The sequence below is a fragment of the Amblyomma americanum genome, chromosome 1 (genome assembly GCF_052857255.1).
Source record: "Amblyomma americanum isolate KBUSLIRL-KWMA chromosome 1, ASM5285725v1, whole genome shotgun sequence".
Lineage (NCBI taxonomy): Eukaryota > Metazoa > Arthropoda > Arachnida > Ixodida > Ixodidae > Amblyomma > Amblyomma americanum.
Window position 1 is genome coordinate 74,283,477 of NC_135497.1, and position 26,293 is coordinate 74,309,769.

General features: G+C 46.7%; 4 protein-coding genes across 8 annotated transcripts in view; 2 read left to right on the top strand and 2 right to left on the bottom strand.

The window, feature by feature from the left end:
* tws (protein phosphatase 2 regulatory subunit tws) overlaps positions 1–26,293 on the top strand; it is a 73,265-nt gene that overhangs the window by 4,069 nt on the left and 42,903 nt on the right. Inside the window, exons 1-3 of one of the 4 annotated variants that reach the window (XM_077645905.1) lie at positions 23,510–23,659; positions 24,248–24,313; positions 24,918–25,015. In XM_077645905.1, coding sequence (XP_077502031.1) covers positions 24,948–25,015 — 68 coding nt within the window. In that variant the 5' untranslated portion in view covers positions 23,510–23,659; positions 24,248–24,313; positions 24,918–24,947. Of the gene's footprint in view, positions 1–23,509; positions 23,660–23,924; positions 24,121–24,247; positions 24,314–24,917; positions 25,016–26,293 lie in introns of those variants that run through there. The other 3 variants (XM_077645904.1, XM_077645903.1, XM_077645902.1) reach the window with 3 other exon arrangements.
* On the bottom strand, positions 8,061–15,145 carry LOC144113023 (bridging integrator 3-like). 2 transcript variants are annotated; one of them, XM_077645899.1, is made up of 7 exons: positions 15,003–15,145; positions 14,277–14,334; positions 14,164–14,204; positions 14,039–14,100; positions 13,828–13,964; positions 13,432–13,472; positions 8,061–8,645 (listed from the first exon to the last, which is right to left on the bottom strand). In XM_077645899.1, exons 1-7 carry the CDS (start codon positions 15,065–15,067, stop codon positions 8,246–8,248), a joined length of 804 nt encoding a protein of 267 aa, XP_077502025.1. In that variant the 5' UTR covers positions 15,068–15,145; the 3' UTR covers positions 8,061–8,245. The 2 variants fall into 2 exon arrangements, with proteins under 2 accessions (XP_077502025.1, XP_077502026.1); XM_077645900.1 differs by lacking the exon at positions 15,003–15,145 and adding an exon at positions 14,509–14,687.
* Positions 19,125–20,809, top strand: LOC144113027 (BBSome-interacting protein 1-like). The gene is made up of 2 exons (XM_077645906.1): positions 19,125–19,273; positions 20,557–20,809. Exons 1-2 carry the CDS (start codon positions 19,267–19,269, stop codon positions 20,730–20,732), a joined length of 183 nt encoding a protein of 60 aa, XP_077502032.1. The 5' UTR covers positions 19,125–19,266; the 3' UTR covers positions 20,733–20,809.
* Positions 20,744–23,118, bottom strand: lqfR (clathrin interactor lqfR). Its single transcript, XM_077645901.1, has 3 exons — positions 22,733–23,118; positions 21,780–22,625; positions 20,744–21,718 (listed from the first exon to the last, which is right to left on the bottom strand). The coding sequence occupies exons 1-3, from the start codon at positions 22,771–22,773 to the stop codon at positions 21,022–21,024; spliced, it is 1,584 nt and encodes a 527-aa protein (XP_077502027.1). The 5' UTR covers positions 22,774–23,118; the 3' UTR covers positions 20,744–21,021.

The following is a 26,293-nucleotide window of genomic DNA, read 5'->3' on the forward strand; positions in this document are numbered from 1 at the left end:
CACCAGGGACAATCCTCCCTGTACCCAGTTGGATACATGTGGTTATATAAGAGTAGGTTTGGATAAACCTCCATTTGAATGTTCTGCCAGTCCTGGGGTTGCTTTTTGTCTAGATTCTTGTGTGGAGGAACACAACAGCACCTAAGGGTGCGATGATGTTGCAGGCGATCAGCGAAGGACATGAATCCCGGTATCGAGGGTAGCATAGGCGTCACGCGGTTGGCTTAAACTGGAGCTAGCCTATTTGCTCCCTCGTTTCTGGGTAATCCTTCATGCCCCAGCATGCCCCAGTATACCGGGGTGGAATTTGGATTTGCCACTTTCGTCAGAACTCTGAGGGCATTCATGTTGATCCTGCCGAACACGTAGTCCCTGCGAGCTTCCTGCGAGTCCGTGAGGCAAACTTCGGAGTAATTTCGACCACCCTGGGGTTCTTTTACATTCACTGGCATTGCACAGCACACGGGGATTTTTGGCATTTTGCTTCCACTGAAATGCAACCAGGATTTCACTCTTGAAACTTTCAGTTACAGCACTTGGTGGTTTCAACAGAGATGCATCTGTAGTCACAATACTTCAGTTGACATTGCCAATTACTTTTTCAGGGGATGCATAAATGTTGCTCCCTAACTCTGTGTTCCGTGAAGGTATTTCACTGGAGAAGTACTGAAAGCACGGGTAGCACAAGTACTTAGTCTCATTGACTCGCAGAGGTGTCAGATTTCAGAAGCTGCCTCAAATCGTTGACATCTAAAGCGATCACTCTGCGACCATTTCATTTCTTTGGGATGCGCTTTATGTGCATCAAAAAATAATCTGCACAAAATACTCGCTCAGAGCTATGCTTCACCTCCATGAGGTGCTCATGAATTGTGGAGTTGGAACAAAATGCCACAATAGAATCTCAGCAGTCTCGCTTATCTGTGACGCAAGTGAATGTCGACAACCACCAGGGAGGCTTAACCCCAAGTGAGCATTTAATAACATAGGCATTCTTTTGTTTAATTTTTGAAAAGACAAAGCGGCTGCTGAGAGGCATGAAAACGAGCTTTGCGGGAACGCGTTCGTGCGGGGTAGCTGGCCTTGAAGTCTCAGGGGAAGCATACTCCCAGTTCACTCTGTCAGTATCGCTTGCAGTGCCTTACCTTTCGTCGAAACCAATGCACCGGTGGGGACAGAAACTGCGCTGATGGCAGGTTTGTTGAAGCGTCCATATGCGCTAAACTGAAGTACTAGACCCGAGGACTCCTCGTCATCACGAGTATCGCACTAAGAGGTTGGTGCTTCGTGTCGTCCATATATCCAAAGCGCGAGTACCTCCCAGCCTAAACTTGAATGGACGCCAACCAAAAGGAAAGAAACAAACAAAAAACGATGTTTTGGCTCCTGTACAGGCAACTTGTTCACAATGCGATGGATCAGGATTAAATACGCTTAAAAAAAGGGGGCGCAGGAGCATGTGCATACAGGGGTTAGATTCCAGAGTTGCAATTTAGGGTGTGACTAGTCATTTGGCTGAATGATTCGAGGTGAAGGCGACAGAACAAATTCTTTTCAGCTGCCAGTACATGTGCCATTACCGCGGTCAATGTCGTGGCCGGTTGATGTTGTTATGGAGTGTTCGACGATAGCATTGGAGCTGACTTTTTGGTTTTTAACATCATTACAATGTTCTTTTAGGGACCTCTTAAAATCGCCAGTCTTGCCAATGTAAGCGCCGTCACAGCCAGAGCATGGAACACTGTAAACAACACCGGGGCATTTTTCCTTGGGAAGAACCCCTTTTACGTTAACCAGCGCATGTCGCAGTTTTCTTGTCGAGGCATGAGATTGCCTGGGGTAGAGCACAAATGCTAGCAATTGAAAAGAATTTGTTCCGTCGCTTTCACCTCGAAACCTAACCCCTTATACGCACGCTCCCTGCTCCCTCTTTTCAAGCATATTTAATCCCGAGCTATTACCTGTGTCTCATTGTGAACAAGGCTCCGGTATGGGAACTGAAACTCAGTTTTTTGTTCATTGTTTTTTTCCACTTGGTTGTCCATTTTAAAGTTTTAACGTGGATTACTGGTCTTTTTCGGTGAAATAATGTGGTATACCTGAGCGGTCAAAAGCAGCTTAGGAGTTTACCTTGGCTTTTTTGTCAGCCTGAGCATTCTATTTACCAGGAATTAACACACAAATAGTGGTTAATTGCTGGTTAAGCACTTATAGCAGTGCTTAACCTTTTCCTTGAGTGTGATAATGAGTGGTTTTATTTGATGCCTTAGGGACTTTGCAACATACTGCCAAGATATTTTGTGCAAGATGTTTTGCACAAATGCGGCAGCAAAATTTTTGACTTCATGTAAGGCCACGCCTCCTTTTATGGCTTTTTCTGCTTCTTTTTATTTTTTATTACTGCCAACCAAGGGAAAACAAATTGGAAAACAGAAGGAACTGCAAACTCTGCTATGAAGAAAATAAGAAAAGAACTCGGAACAAGTGTAATGTGCAGCACATCCCACATCTACCTCCACTTCATGTTCTCACGTGACTGCCTTCTCTGGTGGCACAGCAGTCATACTGCCCAACTTGAAACGCCACGGGAAGTGCATTGTATTATGTACGCAGCTCAAAATCGCGAGAATGGTAGCTAAAAACATTTGCAACATTTTGTAATTTTTCATTTTTTATAATCAATTTCTCACGCAGTGCAGTGGCTTATTTTTGTTTTGCTTGTGTTCTTTTTTTGTTACCAGCATATACAACCAATAAATTTTCGAAAAATTTTGAACTCTGGAATTTTTTTGTTTGGAAGAACAATCATTAAGCTACAGTTTTGTTTATTACAATGCACAGTGTATTTAGCACTTCTTGAAATAATCTTTGTTTTCACACACTTAAAATCTGTCATTTTTTCACGGTAAGGAAAGAGTTAAAGGCGCACTGAAACTGTGTTCACTGAGGGTAAAAAAAAAAATACTGATAGATATTGAACTGCCTATCATCCTTGCACAAACTTTTGCACTAGCATGTGTAGCACCAGAGATGTCGGCGTTTAAAAACTGCCTACGTGTTTCCCTCTCAACTCATAACAGGACCAAGCTGCCGCGGTGGCTTAGTGGTTATGGCACTCGGCTGCTGACCCGAAAGACGCGGGTTCGATCCCGGCTGCAGCGGTCGAATTTCGATGGAGGCAAAATTATAGAGGCCAGTGTACTGTGTTATATCAAAGCATGTTAAAGAACCCCAGGTGGTCGAAATTTTCGGAGCCCTTCACTACGGCGTCCCTCATAGCCTCAGTCGCTTTGGGATGTTAAACCCCCATAAACCTAAACCTCATAACAGGACCGAGCAAGAAAAAAAATAGAGATTACAGAGTGCCACTGCACTCTCAACACACGAAAGAGTCACGTAGCTTATTTTTTTTACACTTTCTTTTTCGCCACGGCTAGATAATGTACGAGAGTGTGCAAAGGGAGACACGCCGTGGTTTCCTGGTGGCCGTGCACCCTGCCTGCTTCAACTGCGGTTTCTGGCAAGCCAGTGACAGCCCTTTACTGCTGACAAGCGCTGCACGACGCATAGTGTGAGGTCTAGCACCATAGCGGCTGCTGCGAGGTGCAAAAGCAAAAGCATTCATTTTTAAAAAATTATTTTTAAATTATCACTTCACTTCTGAGGACTTGTACGTGGCATGCATACTTACTGGTCTGCTCTACATAATGCATGCATTGGATAGGCACTCTCCGAACCACTTTTCAGGTACCTTTTAGTTGCACAAGGAAATGCTATCGCCAATACAGGAAACTTAATGAAATGGGGGAACTGCAATACACAAGTGGAAGTTGATTTCTAAAATGCGGATTGCCATGTTGCCGCCAGATTGTTGCGCAAGTTTGAGACAGAGGTGATGGGGCATCATATGGTCTGGGTGTTGACGACAGTGATGGAACTGCTGCTTATTCATTGCAGTAATCAGAACAACACATTATCGTGATGCTTGTGCATGGTTTAGTGTGTCCTTACATGATGTGGTTGAGTGCTACGCTAGCAGATGATGTTCAGCGACACAATTGAGCTACTTAATCCAACAGTTCGCCACTTCACTGCTCTCCTGGCTTCGTTACTTTGTTAATTTCCTCTTTTGACTGAATGTCATTCCTATTTGATAGCCACCTAGCTGCGGCATGCATGTTAAGAATACTGACCTTTTTTTTTTTTTTGGTTAAAGCCGAATTTCGAAAATTGAATTCACCGTACTTGTATAGTTTTTTTTTTCCTCGCTTCGAAAATTCCAACTCCTACATATACACTTGACTAAGGGCCGCATTCGTGTAATGGACTGCTCCCCCCAACTTTGGAGACAATAATTGGAGAAGGAAAAAAAAAATCGGGAAAGAGCAACTGCTTTTAGCGTGTGACGTGCGTATACGCTTTCTTGCGCGGCACGCTCCTAAGGGAGCTGTCAGGTAATGACTGCTGCCTATTGCTACCATTACCATCTTTCAGCGTGCACTGCTATGCAGTTCTGTCATTTAAAGCAGAATTCATGTGCCCGTACAGACATGGCTGACATGAAGTGATGCTGAATTGATGGCTAATAGCGTTACTGCAGCTCCTATGCTCGCGGATTTTGAATTCGTAGTGTGTTCCTGGACATTGTCGTTAAAAGTTCCAAATTTAGAGGAATTCAGAATGCAGTGGGTGTAACCTAAGATGATTACATTTACGAAGGTGGTGAGGAGTCGGGTCCAAGCACTGGCAAAAGCGATAGCGATGATGAACCATAAAGGTATTTGCAACTAGGCACTGGATATAGCATCAGAATGTATGGTATGAAGTAGCTTCCTCAGATTATAGTTGCGAAATTGAACTGAAAATACACACTTTCATGTAAGGGGCGCACCTTGCCAAAACAAAAAAAAAGTGCGGCCCTTAGTCAAGTGTATATGGTAGTCATATTTGTAGTCACACTTAATACAACAGTGGCCCAGGCTGAAACAGATCACTGTTTTTTTTGTTGCAGGTATACTGTGCACCTCTCATCAGAGGGTATAGCAGGACATTGGGTACATCGTAAAGCATCAGTAATTAAGGCTCGTACAAACTTGAAATTGCAAAAATTTCTGCATATTGACAGTTTCGTAAAACTAACAGAGATGATAGGCACAAACTACAGTATGAACGCAGTGCAGAAATTAACGTTGCGGTAGCAAATGGACAAAATTAGACATAGTGCCAGAATGTAAAATTGGGTAATTTGGTAGCATACCTGTCAACCATGATGGAGTTGGCATCATTTAGTAATTTAATCCATTCCAACTTTGGCCGCAGAAGTATTGAATATCAAAATGGGTCACTCTTAAATTTATACTCAATGAAGTGTCTGTTACGCTGATTCCTTGAAGTACGAGGTTTTGAGAACAAAGACCTCCCACTATTCAGAGAGTTATTTAGGAGAAAAAGAAACTTAAAGAGCCACGAAACAGTTTACTCGGAGTTTGAGAAAAAATGGGCCGATAGATATTGAATCACCCAAAGTTTTCATTTACCTTATGTAGCGCCAGATATCTGCTCATGCACTAGAATAATCCAAAAGAAAAGAAAAATTACTCCCTGGAATTACGCTCTGCCCGTAGATATGTCACCCAGCTCGGCTTACTTTTTTTCTTTTTTTTTTGGCGCTCGCTCCCTTGCTATAGCACGACATGCCACTGCTTCCAGTTGGCCGTGCCCCCCTGCCACTTTTGCCTACAGACGTCGTCATGGTTTTTGGCAAGCCAATGACAGCCCCTCGTGACTGACGTCACATGGGAAGATTTGCGCAAGAGACCGGCACCAGATGTCTCCAAGAGGCACGAGAAGTGGGAATTTTTAAAAATTTGTGAATTACCGGCTTGCTTTCGAGGACTTGTACATGGTGCGAATGCTCATTGGCCTTTACTCCACATGATGCGCATGTTATAGCCACTTTCAAAATAGGTTCTTGGACCCTTTAATATATCCACCTTAGAGTGAAAGTGTCAGCCACACTTCCATGCACACACACTGCACAGTCTTGCTAACCATGGTGGCAGCCATTACGGTATTGCCTCTTCATAATTCGTGCCATGGCGGCCACTGCAGACAGCATTTTTGCTATCTTTTTGTGTTCAGGGTGCTCAAAGTTCAAAAACAGTCTTTTTAAACAGATTTTAAAGCTTGTTGAAATGGCCAGGCATTGTCATTTTTTGAGAAAGTTGTTTGGCTGTACTATGATGGCACTGCAGAGAGCTAGCACAATCTTTTCTCTGCGCGTTTTTCTTATTTTTGGCATCGGGTAGGACACAAATATCCACAGTTTCAATAAGTCCTGAAATACTCTGCAATGTTTCCGACGCATGGATTGCAAATTTGGCTGACATCTGATGCAGCCAAAAAAATGTAGGTCCTTTTAAGAGACTTTCAAGTTGGTCCTGTCTAACAAGAGGACAGACGAGAGCCCTCTTCCTGTTTTCTCACTCTGGTGATACAACATTTAATGTGGATAATCTTGCTAGTCATTTGGGGATTAGCCTTTAGTTATTTTTGCTTTTTGCCATTTATGTTTCGTTAAGCACTGCCCAACATACAACTCAAAAGCCAATCACAGATCGTTATCTGTTCCCAATTTATTTTTGGAATGGCAGGACTGAAAGAATATTTCAAGCAGTGTAGGGCAGAACTGTCAACATTTCCAGTTATAGACCTACCTTAAAGGGACTATGCAATAAATTAATTGAGATAACGTAAAGCGACGAGAGATAGGCATCTCATCACTCGTCACCCCAACGCAAGGATTTTTAAGCTAGCATCAATAACACCGAAGATATAGACGATTAAAAATTACGCTCCTCCTCTTCCCCTCTCAACTCGTACACGCGGGGCACCAGACAAAAATAAAGAAAACAGCTCTGGGACTGGGCCCTGCCCATGAATACGTCATCCGCTGACGTTCCTTTTGCAACTTCCGGTTGTAGCTCCTAGCACCCCAGCAGCAACGTGATTGCGGCGCGCGTCGGGTTTCTTTGCTTGTCGTCTGATGTAGTTAGCAGTAATGGACCCAGACCTCGAGGCGCGACTGCTCGCTCTTACGGCCGCGATGCGAATCGAGCACTATGCGTTCACGCCATGCCGGCTGAACGCCATCGACGACAGTAGCGACTCGGCGAGCCACTGTGAGTGGCTTCGAAACACCCAACAGGAGGAGGCGGCAGAGGAAAATTGAAACCATATGCGCGAAGGCAATGCCTTGGCTCGCGCTTGCCCGAGAGGATCGCGCGGCGGCACGAGCAGACGATTTTAACGGCTACCGGAAGTGTGCCCGTGAAGTCGTGGCTGCCATGGCTCCAGCGAATGAGAGCGTGTGGAGGCCTGGCAACGTCATGGGTACAGTGACGTCTTTTTTCACGATTTTAGTTTCAAAATCAGTCACTGTGAGCACACCAATTGGCCCGCGAATTTTAAAAAACATGGTTTTTAAAAATTTATAATAAATTGCCGGCTCAGTTCCGAAGTCTCATACTTGGTGTGAATGCTTCGTAGCATCATTTCTAAGCATTGAAAACATTTACGAGCGACTTTTTATTCATTGCATAGTCCCTTTAAAGCCTTAACTTTTTGCAGGAACCTTGAGAGAATGGAAGTTGATATGATTTGCATGGTTAATATAAAGAAAGTAATAATCTGCTCTTGTTGCAAGCCAGTTGTTGATGGCCAGTTCATCAGAGTTCATCTTGAAGGAAAACTACAACTATTATAGAACCGTTAAAAGGTATCTGCACTGTTTGAAGTGCAAAAGCTCGCGTCTTTGCTCATAACAGCATGCTGTGTATAATCAAGGGCTGAACGAAAGTTTGTCTTCTCGGGCATAAGATGAGGTGAGTCAGTCAATGACGAAGTCTGAAGTTGGACTGATGTTTCAGAACCACGTACATAATTCCAAAACGATGATCCGTCTTGACTTGTTCACTGACCATGACTCACTTCGGCATGCAACGCACTTCAGATATCCAAGAAAAGTAGTGTGATGCAAAGTTAAATAATTTAGCAAAATATTATGAAGAATGCAAAACACGTGAAAATATATTTTCAGAAGTTTCATTGCTTACATAACATATGTAACACAATTAACCTTGAGCCTTAGCTGTAATCCTCATATCAGCTTGCAATGCCAACAGGTGTACTTCAGTATCATATCATGGGGCACCATGCTGCTCTTTGCTCTGCTGCAGTGATGTGCTCAGGTAGGCAGGCTGACTATGGAGAGGGCCCTGGCAGCAGCCAAGCGCAGCTCTACAGGGCTGCGTGCCCCAGGAGCCATGAGGTCATGGGCACGGGTGGTTGCTTGTCCCCAATGCAGTGTCTGGCTGTGTACCAAGGCCTCAAGACAGGGCTGTAGGTAGAGGCTGCTGGCTGCATACCAGCGAGGAAGGTCCTGTGCCAGTAGTGCTTCCATTGTGGCCAGTTCAGCGTGAGCTGTCTCTAGTGCCTGGCGGCACTCGCTCAGGCGGGCCAAGTTGGGACCTGTCGACTCGCGCCCACCCAACCGCTCGACACGTTGCTCAAGGCGCAAGCACTCTTGGACCGCTTGGTCGCGCCGTTTCAGTGCTGCCTGCACCTCAGCAAACACACTTTGGTATCTGCATTCATGTAACACAAAAGGCATCCTTGGTTAAATGGACTGCTTTACAGTATTTTGGCTGTTCAGCTGAGCTTAAATATGAGCATACATGCATGCACACAACTCTTTCTGGCTTTGATAGTGGTTTGATTTTTGACCCCATCGATTTGTTCAGTTTAATTTTCCTAGTTTCTTTTGTGCTTTGGGAGCCCAATCCTATATAACATCCATGGGCTCCTGTATAATGCATTCTCATTTTATGTGCCATCATGCCATAACAGACCGCTGCTGAATGCAGTTAGAAGACTCATGCTGCTGTGAACTGGGTTCACACGATACATTACCAGGTATTGCACATAAACCCAACCCATTGCGTCCATGGTACAACCTGCCTAAAGTATAGTCCACAAAAACAAACCTCACAAGAATACCTACCATTGGAAAAAAGAAATTAAAATTACACTGCATTTTATACAGACGACTGAAAGACAGCACTTCACTTTAAAGGTGCTGAACAGAAATCATTTAGACCCAGCTGTGGAGGCCATATTACGCTCATGTGCTGTGCAATGTCACCACACATTAAAGAACCCCAGGTGGTCTAAATTTACCCAGAGCCCTCCACTACAGTGTCTCTCATAGTCCATGTGTCGCTTTGGGATGTTAAGCCCCATAATTTACAATTGTAACAAATCATGTAGGCACAAAGAACGCTTTGATCAATCAGATTTTTATGCTACCTTTGCAGTGGACTCGTCCACCTTACCCACAGCTTTTTACTCGTGAAACCACACAAACCTACTTGTGAAATGTGCGAAGACATACTGAATGTTGTTGTCAAAAAATGAGAGAAAATTAAAAAACAAATCTCTGTTAACTGCTCGCTTGTTTGGGCTCAAATTTTGCACTGTGGGAACTTGCCTGAATCAGTGAAAATGAATGGAAAGCCCGAATCATATGCGCCGATACTGGTCAAAGACTTTCACAACAGCTGTACCTACATACCTTAGGGTGGGAGCACCCTGCTTTGCGTTCTACGTTTATCCGCTTTTGTCACTCTGCCACCAACAACAGCTGGTGTTGATAGCAGAGCTGTAGTGAAGCCATTTTTTTTTTGGTCTGGCATCACTGTATTTTTTTGTATTCACATAACCTAAAGGCCCTTTACAAGCATTTCATAAGGGTTGAAAAAAAAACACACACAAAAGAATCTTAATACACAACATAATCAACCTTAAAACAAGAACATATGCGAAACACGCGCTGATAAACAGGCAACATAACTGGATAAAAGGGGATTAGAACACACTTATTTTTTATATTTTCATAAATTCAGGCCAGTACCCAACCTAACCATAGGATATCACAAAACTTACCACCAAATACCCCCTCTGTGTGAAAACAGAGTGCAAACAGTCCAGCGGTTTGGCCAAGCAACATTCAGTAGACACGATAAAACACATTTCATTTATATGCTCGAAACTTGAAAAACTACAAAAAAAAAACAATAAGCACATTCCCTTCCATCCCAGCTTACTCTGAGTAGAAAATACAATTGTAGAATTAACATGCGTCTGTAGATTCCTAAAGGAAAGTTTTTCAACTACAGCTTGTATCACTTTCAGTTGCTTTATTGTAACGCATATACATTTTTAACCTAGTGTATGGCGCACTATTGCCTTAGTTGCTTATGCGCAATAGAACACAACACAACATCTGTGTAACACATTATGAATGAGGTGAGAAACTCGATAAACTGCCACGCAGTCGTAACAATGCACTCAAAATGTACCTTGGGGAGATTCACCCAGATATATTGGTCTAAAACGTGCCTTGTTGCTGTTGCAGTGGTGTACACTACAAGCATGTCCAACCTTGCACTGACACATACACACATGCGTGCTTTGTAAGCTGGAATAATGTACACAAGTTTGTTTCATGGTGATAGGGCCCATTATGGTACCGATTAGAATCGCATGACATGAACTGATTGATGTTGTTAGATTGACTACGCCATGAAAGTGGTCTGCTCTGGCTGGTTAGCGAGAAGCATACCGTGGTGGCTGCCATGATAGTGACAATGTGGAAAGGGTGTGCATGAGAAAGTGGCCACCGCTTTCGCCCTAGTCTGTTTATTAGCTCTATTCATGACAACAGCATGTTGTGTCGAAATGAGGTTTGACTTTTCTAGAACATCGACAGGGTGCAAAAAAATTCGGAAAGGCCAGGCACTAGTCAAACAAAAGCCATGTATAATATAGGGCCCCAAACAGATTTCTTTAACATCGGGTAAACCCAATTTCTACCTGCAAACGCGCCTTCTAGAGCACACATGTTCCCCCCAGCCCATAAAGTTGAAAACACTACACAAAAATTAGCGCACATGTGTGCTCATTGAAGAGGGGTGTCTTCTGTTAACTGACATTTTAAACCTGGTTTAATGCTTCTTATCCATGGCAGAGCTTAATGTGAGGATAAGTCCAAAAGTATGCATCAGAAAAGAGGCTCCAAAACACTGCACATGCTTACAATGTACTGTTCCAGGGCTCTTTTATGTTTAAGAATGGTTCTTGTGAAGATGAGCTGTTTTCTCAGTGTGCAAATAGAAGTAGCTAGGAGGTCTGCCGCGGTGGCTCAGTGGGTGAAGTTGAAGAACCCCCAGGTAGTCGAAATTTCCGGAGCTTTTATTACGGCGTCCCTCATAGCCAGAGTCTCTTTGAGACGTTAAACCCCATAAACCAAAAAGTAGCTAGATCTTGCATGGACGCAGAAATGCTGCAGAGGAGATGCTAACATTTGCAATGAAATAACTGTAATATACGAGAAAGAATGATGGATTTGGTAAACTTTTATGCAGCCTGCCATTACTGCATTCTTTTTCAAACAATCAGCAAAATATAGCACATGCTATGTCCTGCATAAAAACGACCACATATAGAAAATTGTCTTTTGCTGGAAAAAAATGACTAAAAAACCCGACTTATGGAATTCTTCGCTGAATACCCCGATCTGTGCCTGAATTTCAGCTAAAAAAAAGCACACTCATTCAAGGGTGAGTCAAATGAAAACCTTAAACAGATTTTATTTCAAGATTTGCTGACAGCATAGATTGCCAGATCCCGTAGCTGTTCGATATGGTTGTGCTGCACTGAAGACAACATGCTTTCCATCACTTTGTAACTGCATTAATGGCTTTATAAAAAAAAAAATCTCATTGTGTGTGGAGCCACTCGCTGCCTGTTCCAACAGTCCAAAATTGTGGTGGTAACTGGCAGCAAAGTCTCAGGAGTGTGGCAGATGTGGGTGCCAGCCAAAATTCAGGTCTGAATGCTGCTACAATAGCACAACCAGCATAGGGCCGTGTGCTATCATGTTGCAAGCAAGAAAACACCTGTACTTAGGAGGCCACGTCATTTCGTTTTGATTGTAGGTTGCAGGCAACTTTTCAGGAGCTCAGAGTACCTCGTAGAGGTGACAGTTTTTCCTTTGTGTTTGTAGAATAGAGGTCATCCTAGAGTAGAGGTCATCATTACCTTTTTAAGCAGATGCCCAAGTTCAGAATTTTTTCAGCTATGCATTCTGGTTCACACCACTCTTAGCTTGGCTTGTGCACTTTGTCTCCTGTTGATGGTAGTGCATCCACGTTGCATTATCTCTCATAATCTTCCCGAGAAAACCACTGGCTCCTCTTTCAAATTGCTGCAAATGTTCTTGACAGGCATCAATGTATCGCTCTTTGTACTACGTTGTGAGATGGTGTAGATTCCACCTTGCAGACACCTTGTGGAAATGAAAATTAATGGACAATCTAATGTGCTGATCCCTGACCTGTACCAAGGACGGCTATTTCCTCACTTCATTTAACCTGTCTGTTTTCTTTCCCGACCACTTCCACAACCACAATTTCTGGTCTTGCCACTCTAAGTTCTTGGCCTTGTTACAGTGACGCGTCCGGCACCGGCGTCAGTTTCTAACCTTCCTGATCTACTTATAGGTTTGAATAACAATAAACATGGCTCATTATACTGGTCCCTCATTTAATGGCGACTTTCAATTAGCTTCAGTTTGGCTGTCGATCCCATGGTGCAACTTCTATTCCGGCCATGGCAGCCATATTTCGATGGAGGCAAAATACAAAAACACCAGAGTGCTGTGCGATGTCAAAGCATGAAGGACACCAGGTGATCTAAGTTCATCCGGAACCCTCCACTAGGCGTGCCTTATAGCACGTGTCCCTTTTAGGATATTAAACCCAATAATTTACAGTTTTTTTTCTTTCGGTGTATAAAATAAGGACTGCAGATACTGCTACTCTTTGGAGCAGGTGCGAAGCAGAGCAACTTACATGGAATTGCTAGCAAACCATATCGCATTGTTTATACTGTCACCTGCCAATCACTCTCCGAATACATCACAAGATTCTTACCAACTTTATTGCTTCCGACACATAATTTGTGTGTGGCCGCTTGGCACAATGCTACACTGCTTTGTGCCTGCCATTTAAACACTTGGATACCATATTCATCTCGCAGTGGTATTGTCGAGTTATCATGGCATCCCACTTTACAAAGCGCTTGACCTTTTTGCACTAGGCAGATTTGTCCACAATGTAAGTGATCATCTGGCTTGTCAAATGACTTCTGTCACGCAATCCCACTATAAGTCACGTGTGCCATATGTGTACTACTGCTGCTGCTAAATGCAGCACGGGCACTGATTACAAAGGTCCTCTGTTTCTGGCAGTGGCAGTCAGCATACAACCAGCTCTGTGGTTGGGAAAATTGTGGTGGCATGTGTGCACTCACCGTTTGAGAGGATCCACCAAGCAACGCCGAACTGCCACAAGCTGTCAACAGAAGGGAAATTTTTTATTTCTCTCGCTTCTAAATGATTAGCTATTATACTAAAATTAACATTTATATTTAAGGAAAATCTGCTCAACAGCTGCCATTATTATTATTTTTGCTTTCACTCCAATAACTTGTCAGCTGGGCAAATTTCTGAAATAAATATTTAAGTGATAGGCCAAGTATGAAATGAAGTATCAAAACTTTGCTGAAGCACCTTTCCTGGAGCCAGTGTATTACTGGTGTGTGTTGCCACAATGTTATGTGCCCAGAAGACTTATGAACCCTTGTCTGCATATATTGAGAGCACGAAAGTTTCATTGCTCATCAGGATATAAAGCTCCTCGTGCTCACGTGGTCATCAACGGCAGTGTCCATGGACGATGCAAAGCCAAGCCATTCTTCGACCAGCCGGCGCAGCTCGGGGCTTTCGTTGCACAACTCGCCGCTTGCCAGGTCACTGCTCATCTTCTTCTCGCAATGGTACAACGCTAAAAAAGCATTTAGCACGATGCACTGGGTTCGAGCAGATCGCTACAAGTACAGCACACACAACTTTTCGTACCGAGCATGGTGTCCTCGTACTTCTTTGCATCGTTGTGGAGCTTCTTGGTGTCCCTCTCGAGCCTGGACGTATTGAGGGAAATCGAAGTGACGACACGCCCACGAAGTCCTAGACATTAGCCTTACCGAACAAACTTGGACACATGTTCTTCAATCGTCTTCTCGTCCTGTCAAGCGATATTGGCTAGTGTGAGGGTCCCTCAGCGCAAAAACTGCGGAAGCAAGTTTAGAGCACTCACGAGATCGTCGCCTGGAGAGGTCCTCGACGAAGTCTTTGACAACCGCTTCAGGGGGTTCCTTAAAGGAAGTAAAAACAGGTGCGAATATCTTTGGGTCCCTTAAAATATAATGCTATACAGTCGTATGTCAGCACAGCTAGATGTCACGCTGCTCTCAACTTACAACGCGTTGCGTTGCTTTTCAAAAGCAGCCCAGAACCTCCATCGGTGTGCAAGTAGTAGGTGCACTTACCAACTCATGACGTACTTGACGTGACCGTCTGAAGAACTCTACCTTCCGCATAACCGATGCGGGGGCTTCTTAAGCAGTCAACCCAACCTCTGACGCCTACAAGGGGAACTTCGCGCTCTACGCAGCTGCCGAGGAGCTGCCATCACTGCTCGCTCTATGGCTAGCAGTATTAAGGCTATGGTAGGGTGTCTATCGTCCGCACTCCCACGGAGCCGCAAGTTTCGGAAAGTGCCACGATTGGCGCTGCGGTCTGTTTATTTGCTCATGGCAACGCCTTGGGCGTTTCGATTTTTTTCCTAGAAGAATATGTGCATGGAATGCCAGTCGTTTCATTGGGTTTTAATCTCTTCTAAAGTGAAAAACTTGTTACCATTGTGACCGTTTTCGTTGCTCCTTCATGTGGCTTCCTACTTTTTTTCTACGCCCTCAGACGCAACGCACACACGCGCATGAAGCGTGGTATTTCGTGAGCCCATAGAGTTTCTAAATATTACCTAGAGGGAAAGCTGGCGCCACCGTCTCTGCGAGTTTCTGAAACAGCCATGAAAGAGCACTGCATCCGCCGTGGTACAGGGAACTAGAATAGTCTAGTTCACTGTAACCGTGGGAATGCACGTCGGAAGACAGCAAGGCGCACTTGGCTTGGCCCTAAAACATGACTACGACTATAGAAATACAAATTTTCGCAAATTATATGTTGCAAGCAAGCGTTGTTTGGAATCATTATGACCTTCAATAAAATATGTTTTCAGTACATTGCAATAAATGAGCAGAAAAGCAAACGATAAACGAGTTTGATCACGGCTAGAGAGGGCTTTCTCTTCATGTCACCAAATGTAGCCAACCCTGGAAAATAATTTTTGCGTTTAAGAAACACACTTTTCATAGCCAATATTTTTAAAAAATGCTAGCGCTTACAATACTACGCTTTAGAAGCTTCTGTTTTCGTATTGTGAGAAACAGAAACGTTTTATTGGTGTAGTCTGCTATTTCGGAAAACGCCCATGCCCGTGCGAAGGATACGTTCGTGCCGCAAGGAACTTGCCCGAACCTGCGCTTTTCTATGAGAAACTAGTTTGCGCGCACTAAGTGCTGGCTCTCGGAATGTCCTGGCGCTGCGTTTGCAGATTTTGCCAAGAGAAACATATATTAGGAAGCGCAAACCTATCCTACCACAAAAAGTTAGTGCACAAGTTAGTGTTCATGCTGACAAGTGCAACATGCAGGTATTTGCGTGAATTAATTCATGAAGTGGAAGTCGTCCCTGCATGCAATTCGCGGCCACCGCCAGTCTTCGAAATGAAGCAAACGCAATCCTCGGCGAATGCGGTTAACGTAAGTTGCGCTTGTCGAAGTATTTTGCGCTTTTAAATTGTCTCAGAGACTCCTGAGAGAGATCTACAGAGTGGTCACAGCAGCGGACTATTGCGTTGTCAGTTCACACACACACAGTCACTCACACTCTCTCTCACTCTTGTTCCCTTCTTTCACATTTCAGTTCACAGGTATCGCAGGTTCCCGCTGAGCAAAACCCAGCTTGCTGCGCAAATGGCTCCCAGTGAGGGGGCAGACGGAATTTAGGTCTAGCAGGCACCAGACACTGCTCAGCTCACTTCGAGTCAAGCGCCGTCGGATGCTTAGGATCTCAAATGAACTGCCTGCGTAGCTGCGTTACACAACCACAAAGTGCACAAAACATCAGTAAAAACTACAATCACGAAAACGAAACTGAACGGCAAAAAAAAAATTCAATTCGTAGCACAGTCAACAAGCCATTAGATGTCAATCCAGTTTGCTGTCTTCCCAGCATGTCTTGTCTTATCTCGCGAAGCGTCCATGGTGGATGAAGTGAAAAGCCGCCAGCTTTCCCTCTAGGGTGCGCTAAGGAACTCTATGGGCGAGCCAGTTGAGCAGAAAGAAGATAATTGTTTCATAGCCGCTGCTATGGTAAAGGTATAGAGGTAGCCTCTATAGTAAATGTAGTTACAAAATTTCGACAGGCTTTGGATGGCTTTTAGCGTGTGACTTGGGTGGATGAATATGGGCTTCCGCTTTGTATCGGAATGATGGTGAGCGCCACCTCGCCTTGGGTGGTATATTTTTGTTTTAAGTACAATCCACTGATCTCCACTAGGGGGTTGGATGTCGCATCGGGCGCTTGAAAGTGAAGCCACCTGAAGTTGGGCGTCATGTCCCGGAAGTCAGCCTTTGGCAGTGCACGAAATCGGGCCTCAGCACGGTTTTTCAGTTTTCGTTTTCCGCTTAGAATTTTGTCTTTTTGACGTTCTCGTCTTTCTTCGTGACATTGCCTACTTGTTGCGCCGTCAACTGCATGAGGAGAGCAGCAAAGTCCTCGGGAAAGACGTTTCGAAAATCGCTATGGGACGACACTAGCAGACGACAGCCTCGTCTGCTCAACTGTGTCGTCCTGTTGCGCTAGCGTCGCCAACTCTGCACTTTGTTGTGATGCACGTTGTCGCGCTCTAAGCCCAAGTTATACCATCAATGGGGGATAAATTTTAGAAAGAATAGGTGGAAACCTTCACTGGGCAGCCGACTTTGCAGCGACCGTTTTACCGAATTACGTTTAGACCGCGGTGGCTCAGTGGTTAGGGCGCTCGACTACTGATCCGGAGTTCCCGGGTTCGAACCCGACCGCGGCGGCTGCGTTTTTTATGGAGGAAAAACGTAAGGCGCCCGTGTGCTGTGCGATGTCAGTGCACGTTAAAGATCCCCAGGTGGTCGAAATTATTCCGGAGCCCTCCACTACGGCACCTATTCTTCCTTTCTTCTTTCACTCCCTCCTTTATCCCTTCCCTTACGGCGCGGTTCAGGTGTCCAACGATATATGAGACAGATACTGCGCCATTTCCTTTCCCCAAAAACCAATTATTAATTAACCGGAGCGAGCTAGGGCGAGGCCACAATCTGGTGAGGTGTCGTCTGTGTTGTGCTGGTTCACATTAGTGTGTCCAAAATGTATATGGTACTGCTTTTTCGACGGAGCGTATCAAGTACTGTTTCGTACTGTCGCAAATTATGCCTGAATGGGCTTTTATTCGTGATGCTTGGTGCAGTTGACTTCTAACAGCGCTTGTCACATGCGCTGCTGCATTCGTCTTTCTCCTCAGTCGTTTCTCTCGTGCTGTGTAGATGAAATGTGGCTGTGCTATAGAGTTAGATTAAAAGCACGCATGGAAGGTAAATGGCACACTAAAGCGATAAACATCACCTGTCATCGATGAGAAGAGACATCGTCCGCCACCAACCCGAAATTGAAACAGCGGCAGCTCTATAACGAGTGGCTCTTCGAGTGTCAGGATTATTCGCGCCATTTCCTTTTCTTTGCTACACGAAAATTTGTTTTTTTAAGATGACCTAGGCTCATCGTCATTCCACTACTTCTCCTGATTACGCTCGGAAGACAAGAACCAGGTCAGAAAACAGTGTTTAATGCACGTACCCCTTTGCCGCGACATGGTGAGACATGCATGCCTGTTCACTTCGGTTCCTCTGAAATTAGTGTTCCCCGAACAATGCTCACATTTATCACGTTCAGCTTGCTTATTCCTTTGATATTGCAATATACGTTACACGAAAACAACGCGAAAAACTGAGGACGGAAGGGTGAAAGACGCGACTTTTTGCATTGAAATACACTGCAGACACCGAACTTCCGGGACATGCCATCCAACTTCCGGTGGCTTCACTTGCGCCCACTTCAGAAAGCGGGAATGCGGCATCCAGCCACTTAGTGGAGATCAGTGGTACAATCAGCTAATCTGAGCTAGGACGTCACCCCACCCCAAACGAAGCCAGGACATTCAGTTAATCTGAACAGAGTGTATTGAGGCCCTGGTTATCTTCTGTCTCTCAACTTAGAATTTCGTCTCGCAATTAGCTTCTTGTTTAGGTAAAAAGAAAAGTTTTAACAACGGTCTACTTTTTGTCACGGAGGAATTCTGTTGGGCGGTCCTGAATGCGGCCTGAGCTTCAATAATATAGTACGCTTCAATGTAGACTTTAGTTGTATCCGACTGTAGACATTCACATTCTTGTGGATCGGTCGGATGCTTTCACGGTTCATTAAAATTCGACGAATCGGTTCCAGTTCCTTTCCGCAAACCACAAGTTTTTGTTATTAAACCATGCCTTAAATAGACACCTAACTTTTGGGTGCGTGTTTTTTTTTTTCTCGTGCTGTTTCGGTTTCAACAGCCGAACGATGCCTGTGACGTCAAATAGTGGTTATAGATCACATGAGGCATGAGCCGCTTCTACATTCGTTGTCAGCACTGTAGTGAATTAAAACGATGAAGCAATGATTATATCGACGTTTTTCCATGCCTCATGTGACATATAACCACACTTTGACGGCACAGCCATCGTTCGGCTGTTGAAACCGAAACAGCATGACAGAAGAATTCGATTATAAATTATTTAACGGTCGTAGACGAATACCACATGGTGATACATGTATAGTAGTGTCTTCCTCATCATTGTTGAAAAGAAAACGTACCACAAAAATTAAGTGTCTACACTTCTTTAAACAACCTGCTCGGTCCACTGATCCCTCTAGTGGAGATGAGTGCTAACACCTGCCTGCATGTACCCCCGTGAAGGGCGTCGGCTGCAACTTCTGCGCGCTCTCCATGTGCGCGCTACTCTTAGGAATGGTTGCCTTGGCTACCGTTTGTTTATAGGAAGGGAGGTATCGGTTTTATCTCCACACGCTTCAAGTTTCCGGCGGCCTTAGGAATGTTTGGTACGAATTCTAGCGGATCTGTTACCGTTTGAAACACTTTTCAAACGTGTGGTGGCGGTGATGGCGGTCGTGTGTACTGTCATAATTCGTGAGAGGTAAATTGGGTCGCACACCCTCTTGTGCAGCGGGCGTTGACCGCTTCCTGTGCGTGCACGACCGCCTGAAAAACCATCTAAAAACTAATACCCTTTGATTATTCTGATAACGCTTTTAGTTCTCTCCAGTGTTGTTGCCAAGTGGTTGTTCCACACTATTTTGCGAACGTGATCTTCCGGATGTTATACCGCTTGTTTACTTCCTGACGTCATTCGTCCTTGGTCAGGACAGCTGTAAAGCGTTATGGCGCTGCTTGCGTAAGCAGTGGCATGCTACACGCAACTGAGAACCTTGTGCAATTTTCTCATGTTTGACTGGATTACGAAGGAGAGCTGCTCTGAACGGGGATTCCACTTTGCAGTTTCTTCGCATGCCTTTGTTGCACGAGCGCTGCGGCAACCGACTACAGGTTTCTCTATACCAAGCAGACAAATTGCTGTTCTACAAAACGGTTAAAGGCTTCCGCGTTACGCACGAGCCATGCCTAGGATACGCGAGCTCACAAATTAGCGGTAGACGTGCACCTCCTCCTGTCCCCCCCCCCCCCCCCCCCCGTTTTGAATGAACGACCATTCAGCGTTGGCATGTAGGGCACTATCGTTCTAGATTGGCATCAGATGTATTGGTAAACAGAGTGAAGGGCATTCAGCAAGCTCCACTAATTTCCCAATGCCACACTGAGATAGCAGCCTGCTTGTAATGTTACTAGCAGTTGCCAGCTGCAGTCCATTGATTATGGTAACGTCCCACACATTTGTGGGTACACTTGTATTTACAGCAGTCATGTTTCCTAGTTTTTATAGCAGCCTCATCGCTGTTTAGGTCCAAAGAGTTAATTAAATATGTAGCATCAGTATCAGCAACATTTACAAAAAATGCATGTACACAAATCACACCTGACACTGGAACCGCTGATGAGAAGCTGAATGTTGCCTTATGCATTCACTGTGCTTGCAAGGACAGTGCACCTGATCAGCAAACAGTATGTGGCAGTAATCAGTGCTTCGCAATTTGGCTGAGGTTGCCAAAAGGACAGTCTTTAAAGTGGTGCACAGTTTTTGAAGTCACTAGATACTGCTCTTCAGTATTGAGTGACTTCAGAGATGGCACAGACAACGGTAGATGAGCATCTAGAAAAGTGAAGAAAAAAAAGCAAGAGCCAGCAACGCACTTTCACAACTGTGCAGGAGCAGCGGTGCACGAAGTGGTGCCCAGCCGGGGGCTGCTGTGCCGTGAAAGCTGTGTGCGCCCTGTGCTGTGCAAGCCAAAGCTGTTGCCCTTGCAGAGCATTAGCCTGGAGAAGCTTGAGCGTCTACAGGCTCAACAGAAGACCCAACACCAGCCGTCGCCCAAGAGTCACTAGTGCGACACATGTCAACAAGTGGCCAGGCTTTTATTAAAAAATATACGGCCGTCAAGGGGAGGCAGGCTGGCCCTGGAGCTGCTTTGTTCTATTGCTTTATTCAGCCCGGGGGTGACCACAGTGTCACTGAGCGCAATTTTCTCTGCCTGTCCTGGGTTACGGGAGGGGGAAAACAATGGAAGACAAGCACCGGTCCAAGGGCAGAGGCCCCCACGCATGATATGTGACCAGCACGAGCTCCCCCGGGGGCCGAAGCCCCACCCTGCTCAAGACTTCTGCCTTGGAGGCCTCACTGCAGTCGTCCCAAGGAATTGCCTGCTGCCAGCTGGTTCATGGAAGGTGCTGCCGGTTTCGCGTACTTGCTGGTCAGGCTCAGGTTGTCCACACTGATGTTAATGCTACCAGAGTCCACCCACGTTTTTCCACACTTTCCTGGTGGTGCTTGGCCACCCATTGGTCCCCCAAGCGCAGAGGGTGCTGCACTGGCAGGGCTCGGTGTCAAAGGTGTGCACCCAGGGCTGGACTGCCGGACGAGACCTGGTAGCCCCTGGAAGGCCACAGGCTGGGCAAGGCCAGCCTGTGGCGGCAGGTGGTATCCCATGTGGAAGGTGGCTGGTTGTGCTGCCAAGGGGTAGCCCATTGGGAGGCCCATCATGCCGCCTGACGGCGGCTGCAGGCCAGTGACAAGGGGGCTCGTTTGCAGCGGTGGTTGCAGTGGAGTCAGGGGGCTGGTCTGTTGCATGCCTGCCAGTGGGTTGGCCGGGATTACAGGCTGTAGGCCAGCCAGCGGGCCAGCCTGCAGGACAGGCTGGGAGATGGGACTCGTGTGCAGACTCGGCTGCACGCTGGACAGGACGGGCGGCGCGGCGGGGCTTGTTAGCGAACTGGGCTGGACACTGGTTGCCTGCACGGGCAGGTCAATCAGGCCGGTAGGAATGCTGCTTGTTGGGGTGAAGGACGCAAAGTCCGTGAACTCGTCCTGGGCGCTGCAAAGACACAAGCCGGGCTATGACGCCGGCCGGTAGGGCAGCGGCGCGGGGAACCTACCTGGGTGGCGCAGCCGTTGCGCTTTGGAATTGGCTGAAGTCGGCGAAGTCGCCGTTTGCGGTCGGCGTACTAGCAATGTCACCCAGCAAGTCGGCCGCCGGCACACTCGGCACTGGCAGCGGCGCCGCCGCCGTGGTGGCGGCCGGGCTTGCAGGCGGCGAGGCCTCACGGCCGTAGTTCGCAGCAGCGCCCATGTCCAGCTTCTTGGCTTGCGGCTTCCAACTAGGCGTCCTCGGTTCGTCGCGGTACGTCACGCCTCCACCAGGCCGTTCGTCGCGCTCCTCGTCGTTGCTGTTGTCGGGCGAGTCTTCGAAGCTGTGCCGGCGGCCCAGCCGGGGCCCGTGGTCCATGTCATCGAACTTGTTGCGGTCGCTGTATCGGAAGCCCAGCGACTCGCCGGACAAGCCGATGTACTTGTCCTTAGCTTTCTTTGCCTTTTTGCGCTCCTCGCGTAGCCTCTCGTCGTCTTGAATAAAGTCAATCAGATCCTTCACTTTCTGGCGCACATTGACGCCCTGGTCCTTCCCGATCTCGTCGATGAACGAGTAGTTTTCGAGGCTCCGCAGATCGTAAATGTGCTCCCGTGCCGACGTGACGACCCTCTCGGAGCCGTTTCGCACAAGGTAGTCGAGCAAGAGGAGGCCCTTGTACGGCCGCCGGTAGCAGCGCTTGTTGTCCTGCAGGATACGTTTCCACAGCATGCCCATCACCTCGGGAAAGTGGTCGTATGAGAAAGTGGCCTGCGCAATCTCCTGCATCAGCTGGCCCGGCGGACCCCAGGCCACGTCGTTGGTCGCCTCGCGCACCTTGGCCTCCATCTCGGTGTAGTTCATCACCATGTTGGTGCTGCGCAGACAAGTCCCGTCATCAGCAGACGGGGAAAAACTATCCGGCGGAGCCAGCCTAGGCCTACCCACCAGCTGGAATCGGCAACCGGCCGACGACCTACTTACGCTTTATCCACCAACTCCTTGATCTTCCACGGCATATTCATGGTGCTGGGACGGATCGGGCCGGCAGCTGGCGGCTTCGGTGGTGCACTGTACGAGGGCCGCACAAATAAGCAGCGCACGGTTCTAAGCACTTACCCACACGACATGAGCGATGGCGGCCCCGTCACGTGATCTAACAAGTGCATATTTTTGTGTGCTCCACGCTAGGTGGCGGCGGCCTTGACGACACCCTTTGCGCCGGCACAACACACTGCCCCTCCCCCCGCCTAGCATTCGCTTGTCGACTGCAACGGAACCGTGTTCCACGCTGCAGGTCGGCCGACCCAGCGTCACCGTGTGCCCGCGTGCTGTCACAGCGCAGCCCGCGGCGTCTGCTGTTGGCAGTCAGCTGTTCGGGAGGTGTGCCTTATCTGTGCCCGGCACGTAGGCCGCCTCGAGATACCTCTTTTGTCCGCCGTCATATGTGTTGAGCCGGACTGCGATAAGATTCAAGAGAATACCGACGTTTTAGTGGGAAAAAATGGCACACGGTTGCAAACACTTTGAGAAGCACGCGCAGGTAGCGTACCTACAGCAATGTTCTGAAAGGTTCCTGCGACGTTGTGTAGCAAATGGGAACACGGTCTGAATAAAATAGGTATTTAATAAAACCTGAATATGTCGGTAGAAATTCTGTTGGAATGAAAAAAAAAAGCGTCCAGCAGGCGAAATTGGCACGTCTTCTTTGCTTGGTGTTTTTATCACGCGGTTTAGCATTCGACGTCGCGTGCAGTCGCGTGCAGTGCACGCGACGTCACGCGCACTGCGCGCGCATTCCGATAGAATGGACCACACATACTGGAGATCGGGCTGTACTGTCACCTTGAGAAGCATTGCCGGCCATCCCAAAGCTAGGAGCCAGTTATCTGGGAAACGTTAGTACTCCAGGTGGGTTATTGCGTTCGAAACAAGGCCGCAACGCATTCTATGCTCCTTTCTGAGCCACCTTGTCACTTGGTTGTTGATGCGGATGCAAAGCCTTGCGCACTTTAATACCTATGCGTGTCACCGTAGGATAATTGGTGAAGCTTATTGGTTCTAACTTTTTCGTTCAAAGCTCTGCTTCGTGCAAAACAGCGGCCGTCAGAACCAGAACTAGCGCGCTGGAAATTCCAAAGTAAAATGCACAAATAAAGTAAGCGCACCCTTCCCTGCGTGCATCGCTCTGTGACGTCGGTTAGGCGCTTCTGTCGGAGAGTGCGCCATCTTGGAATCGTTTTCTACTATTGGTTTATAAATCTAAAGCCATCGAATGAAATTTACGTGTCTAGAGGCCTCAGGCACTTTTAGTTAATTTTTCAAGAAGTACAAAGGACTCTTCGCGTTATTTATTGCGGTTGTAATGGCAGGTAAATACATGCTTCAGCCTTGAAAAAAACTGTTCTCCTGTGCAACTGCGATAATGGCAGTCGCTTTGACGCCGGCCAGCGACTACCGTTCAGACGTTTCACTGTGGATGTTTACTACGTGTTTCAGGTAATGGAGAGATCCAGTGGTGTTTCTCTCAAGTGAAGGGGACGTTAGACGACGATGTAACAGAAGGTAAGTGCACTGTGGCCGCTATGCAAGGCCTAATCAGCGGTCAAATTTGGAGAAGTTCAGTGGAAAAGTTGCCGATGTGCTTTATCTCTGCTTTCCTCGCCGATTTGTGCAGCTCATCTTGTGAGCCGTCTCAGTGGCTCTGTAGGAGTCGCGTTGCATAATATGCTGCACGTTTCATAGTGTCTGAAAGTACTGGAAGGTCCCTGGCGCCAAGTGCGCCTGTAGTTGGGATGCTTTAATCGAGCGGCAGCTAACGGGGCATTATTTCAGCGTATCTGAACGCCCGCGACCGCCTCCGGTCACTGGGGCGCGGTGACAGACGGGTGATGAACGGCGGGTACGTTATGCGTGACCTTGGTCGCGCAGCCAAAGTTTTTGTTGTTGTCTCAGACGTGCTGAAAGTACCGGCGCCCTGGCTGGCCAGTGGGCGCAGCCTTTCGGTCTGTGGCGACCTGCGCAACTGTCGTCGCGTTCTCCGGCTCGCTCGCTGTTTGGCAGTACACTTGTTGCGTATGCCGGGCAGCAGGGCCTGGTGCGTGCTATACTACGAGTGCGAATCGTAAACAGAGCAAGAAGCCAGTTTATTCGTTTTCCTTACATGCAGCGGACATAATTTCATGCGTGGAGTTCAACCATGACGGTGACCTGCTGGCGACGGGCGACAAAGGTGGTCGGGTTGTCATCTTCCAGCGAGACCCCGCGGTGAGTGTGGGCACGCCTTCCCGGCGCGCGCCGGTTGGCCGCACACCGTGGAGCAGGCCTCGATCGGCCGCCGCGAGCCCTGCTCCATAGAGCGTCACAGCTTGGTCACACCAACGCACGCGCTACCTTTCACTTCTAGCTCACGTGTTGGTCACACCAACGCACGCGCTACCTTTCACTTCTAGCTCACGTGGTAGGGGATGCACGAGCCAGCCGGGCAGCGTGCCGTCAAAAATGCCGCGCCGTAACCGCTTTCCTGAACCTTTCTGCTGTGTTTCCATGTCATATACCGTTTATAGCATTGTTTATTTCGTGGTCTGCGAGCGATCGAAGCTGCTTGGCTTTTCTGAAAGTTTCATGTTGCCCCGGCGTTACCATGTTACCGTTGCCCACTTAACACCTTAAGGGTCTGCATACATGGTGTGTTTACATGTGTGTTCGTAAATAGGCATTGGCACCAAGTGATATTTATACACTGCTACTCTGTGTTTGGCAAGGCTACCTTTGTGACTTCTTAATGTTTGTCCTGCAGTCATATCATGATGGTTTCATTTTAATGGTACACAGGCAGGTTGGCTAAATATTTATTGAACGGCATTATAGTGACAGCTTCAAGCTAACCATGGTTGACCACCTGTTGATATTTGATAACTTGTCAAACTTGGTTGCATAACTGCCTCATTGCATGACAACGTACAGAAACAATGACAGAGCAGTGACCTTCATGAATGCAGTTACTTCCTCGCTCGAAATGTGTTTATCCTATAAAGCTGAAGTATTGTGATAGCCGGTCACAATTCATGGCATTATTGCTCAAATTTGTGCTTCTGCTTGCGTTTTTTCACCAGGTGTTCTTGTTAACATGTATGCTTTTTCAATAGTTGTCTGTTGCCTTACTTTTGTTGCATAATTTAATTAGCCATGAAGAATAAGTTTTTTTTTTCATCAATGCTGGAATTGTGACCATTAGTAAGTGACTGTTTCCATAAGGGAATTGGTAATAGTAAACAAAAATAGCAAGATCAACTTAAGAGGTTAGACAAAAATATAAATGTAAGCTAGTAATAGCATTATTCAGTGCTGTCAATTACACATAGTAATGGAATCTGTAAAAAGATTGCAACAAACAACAAGGATGCAAAGCAAACAAACAGTAGACAAGTAAATTCAGTGATGTTTAAAATGTTTGAGTACATTTTCGTGAAATGATTGGTGGGTGGTTATTGAAACAATTTGTTCAGGAACATGAGGTAACTCAAAATTGAAGGCTTTCATTTT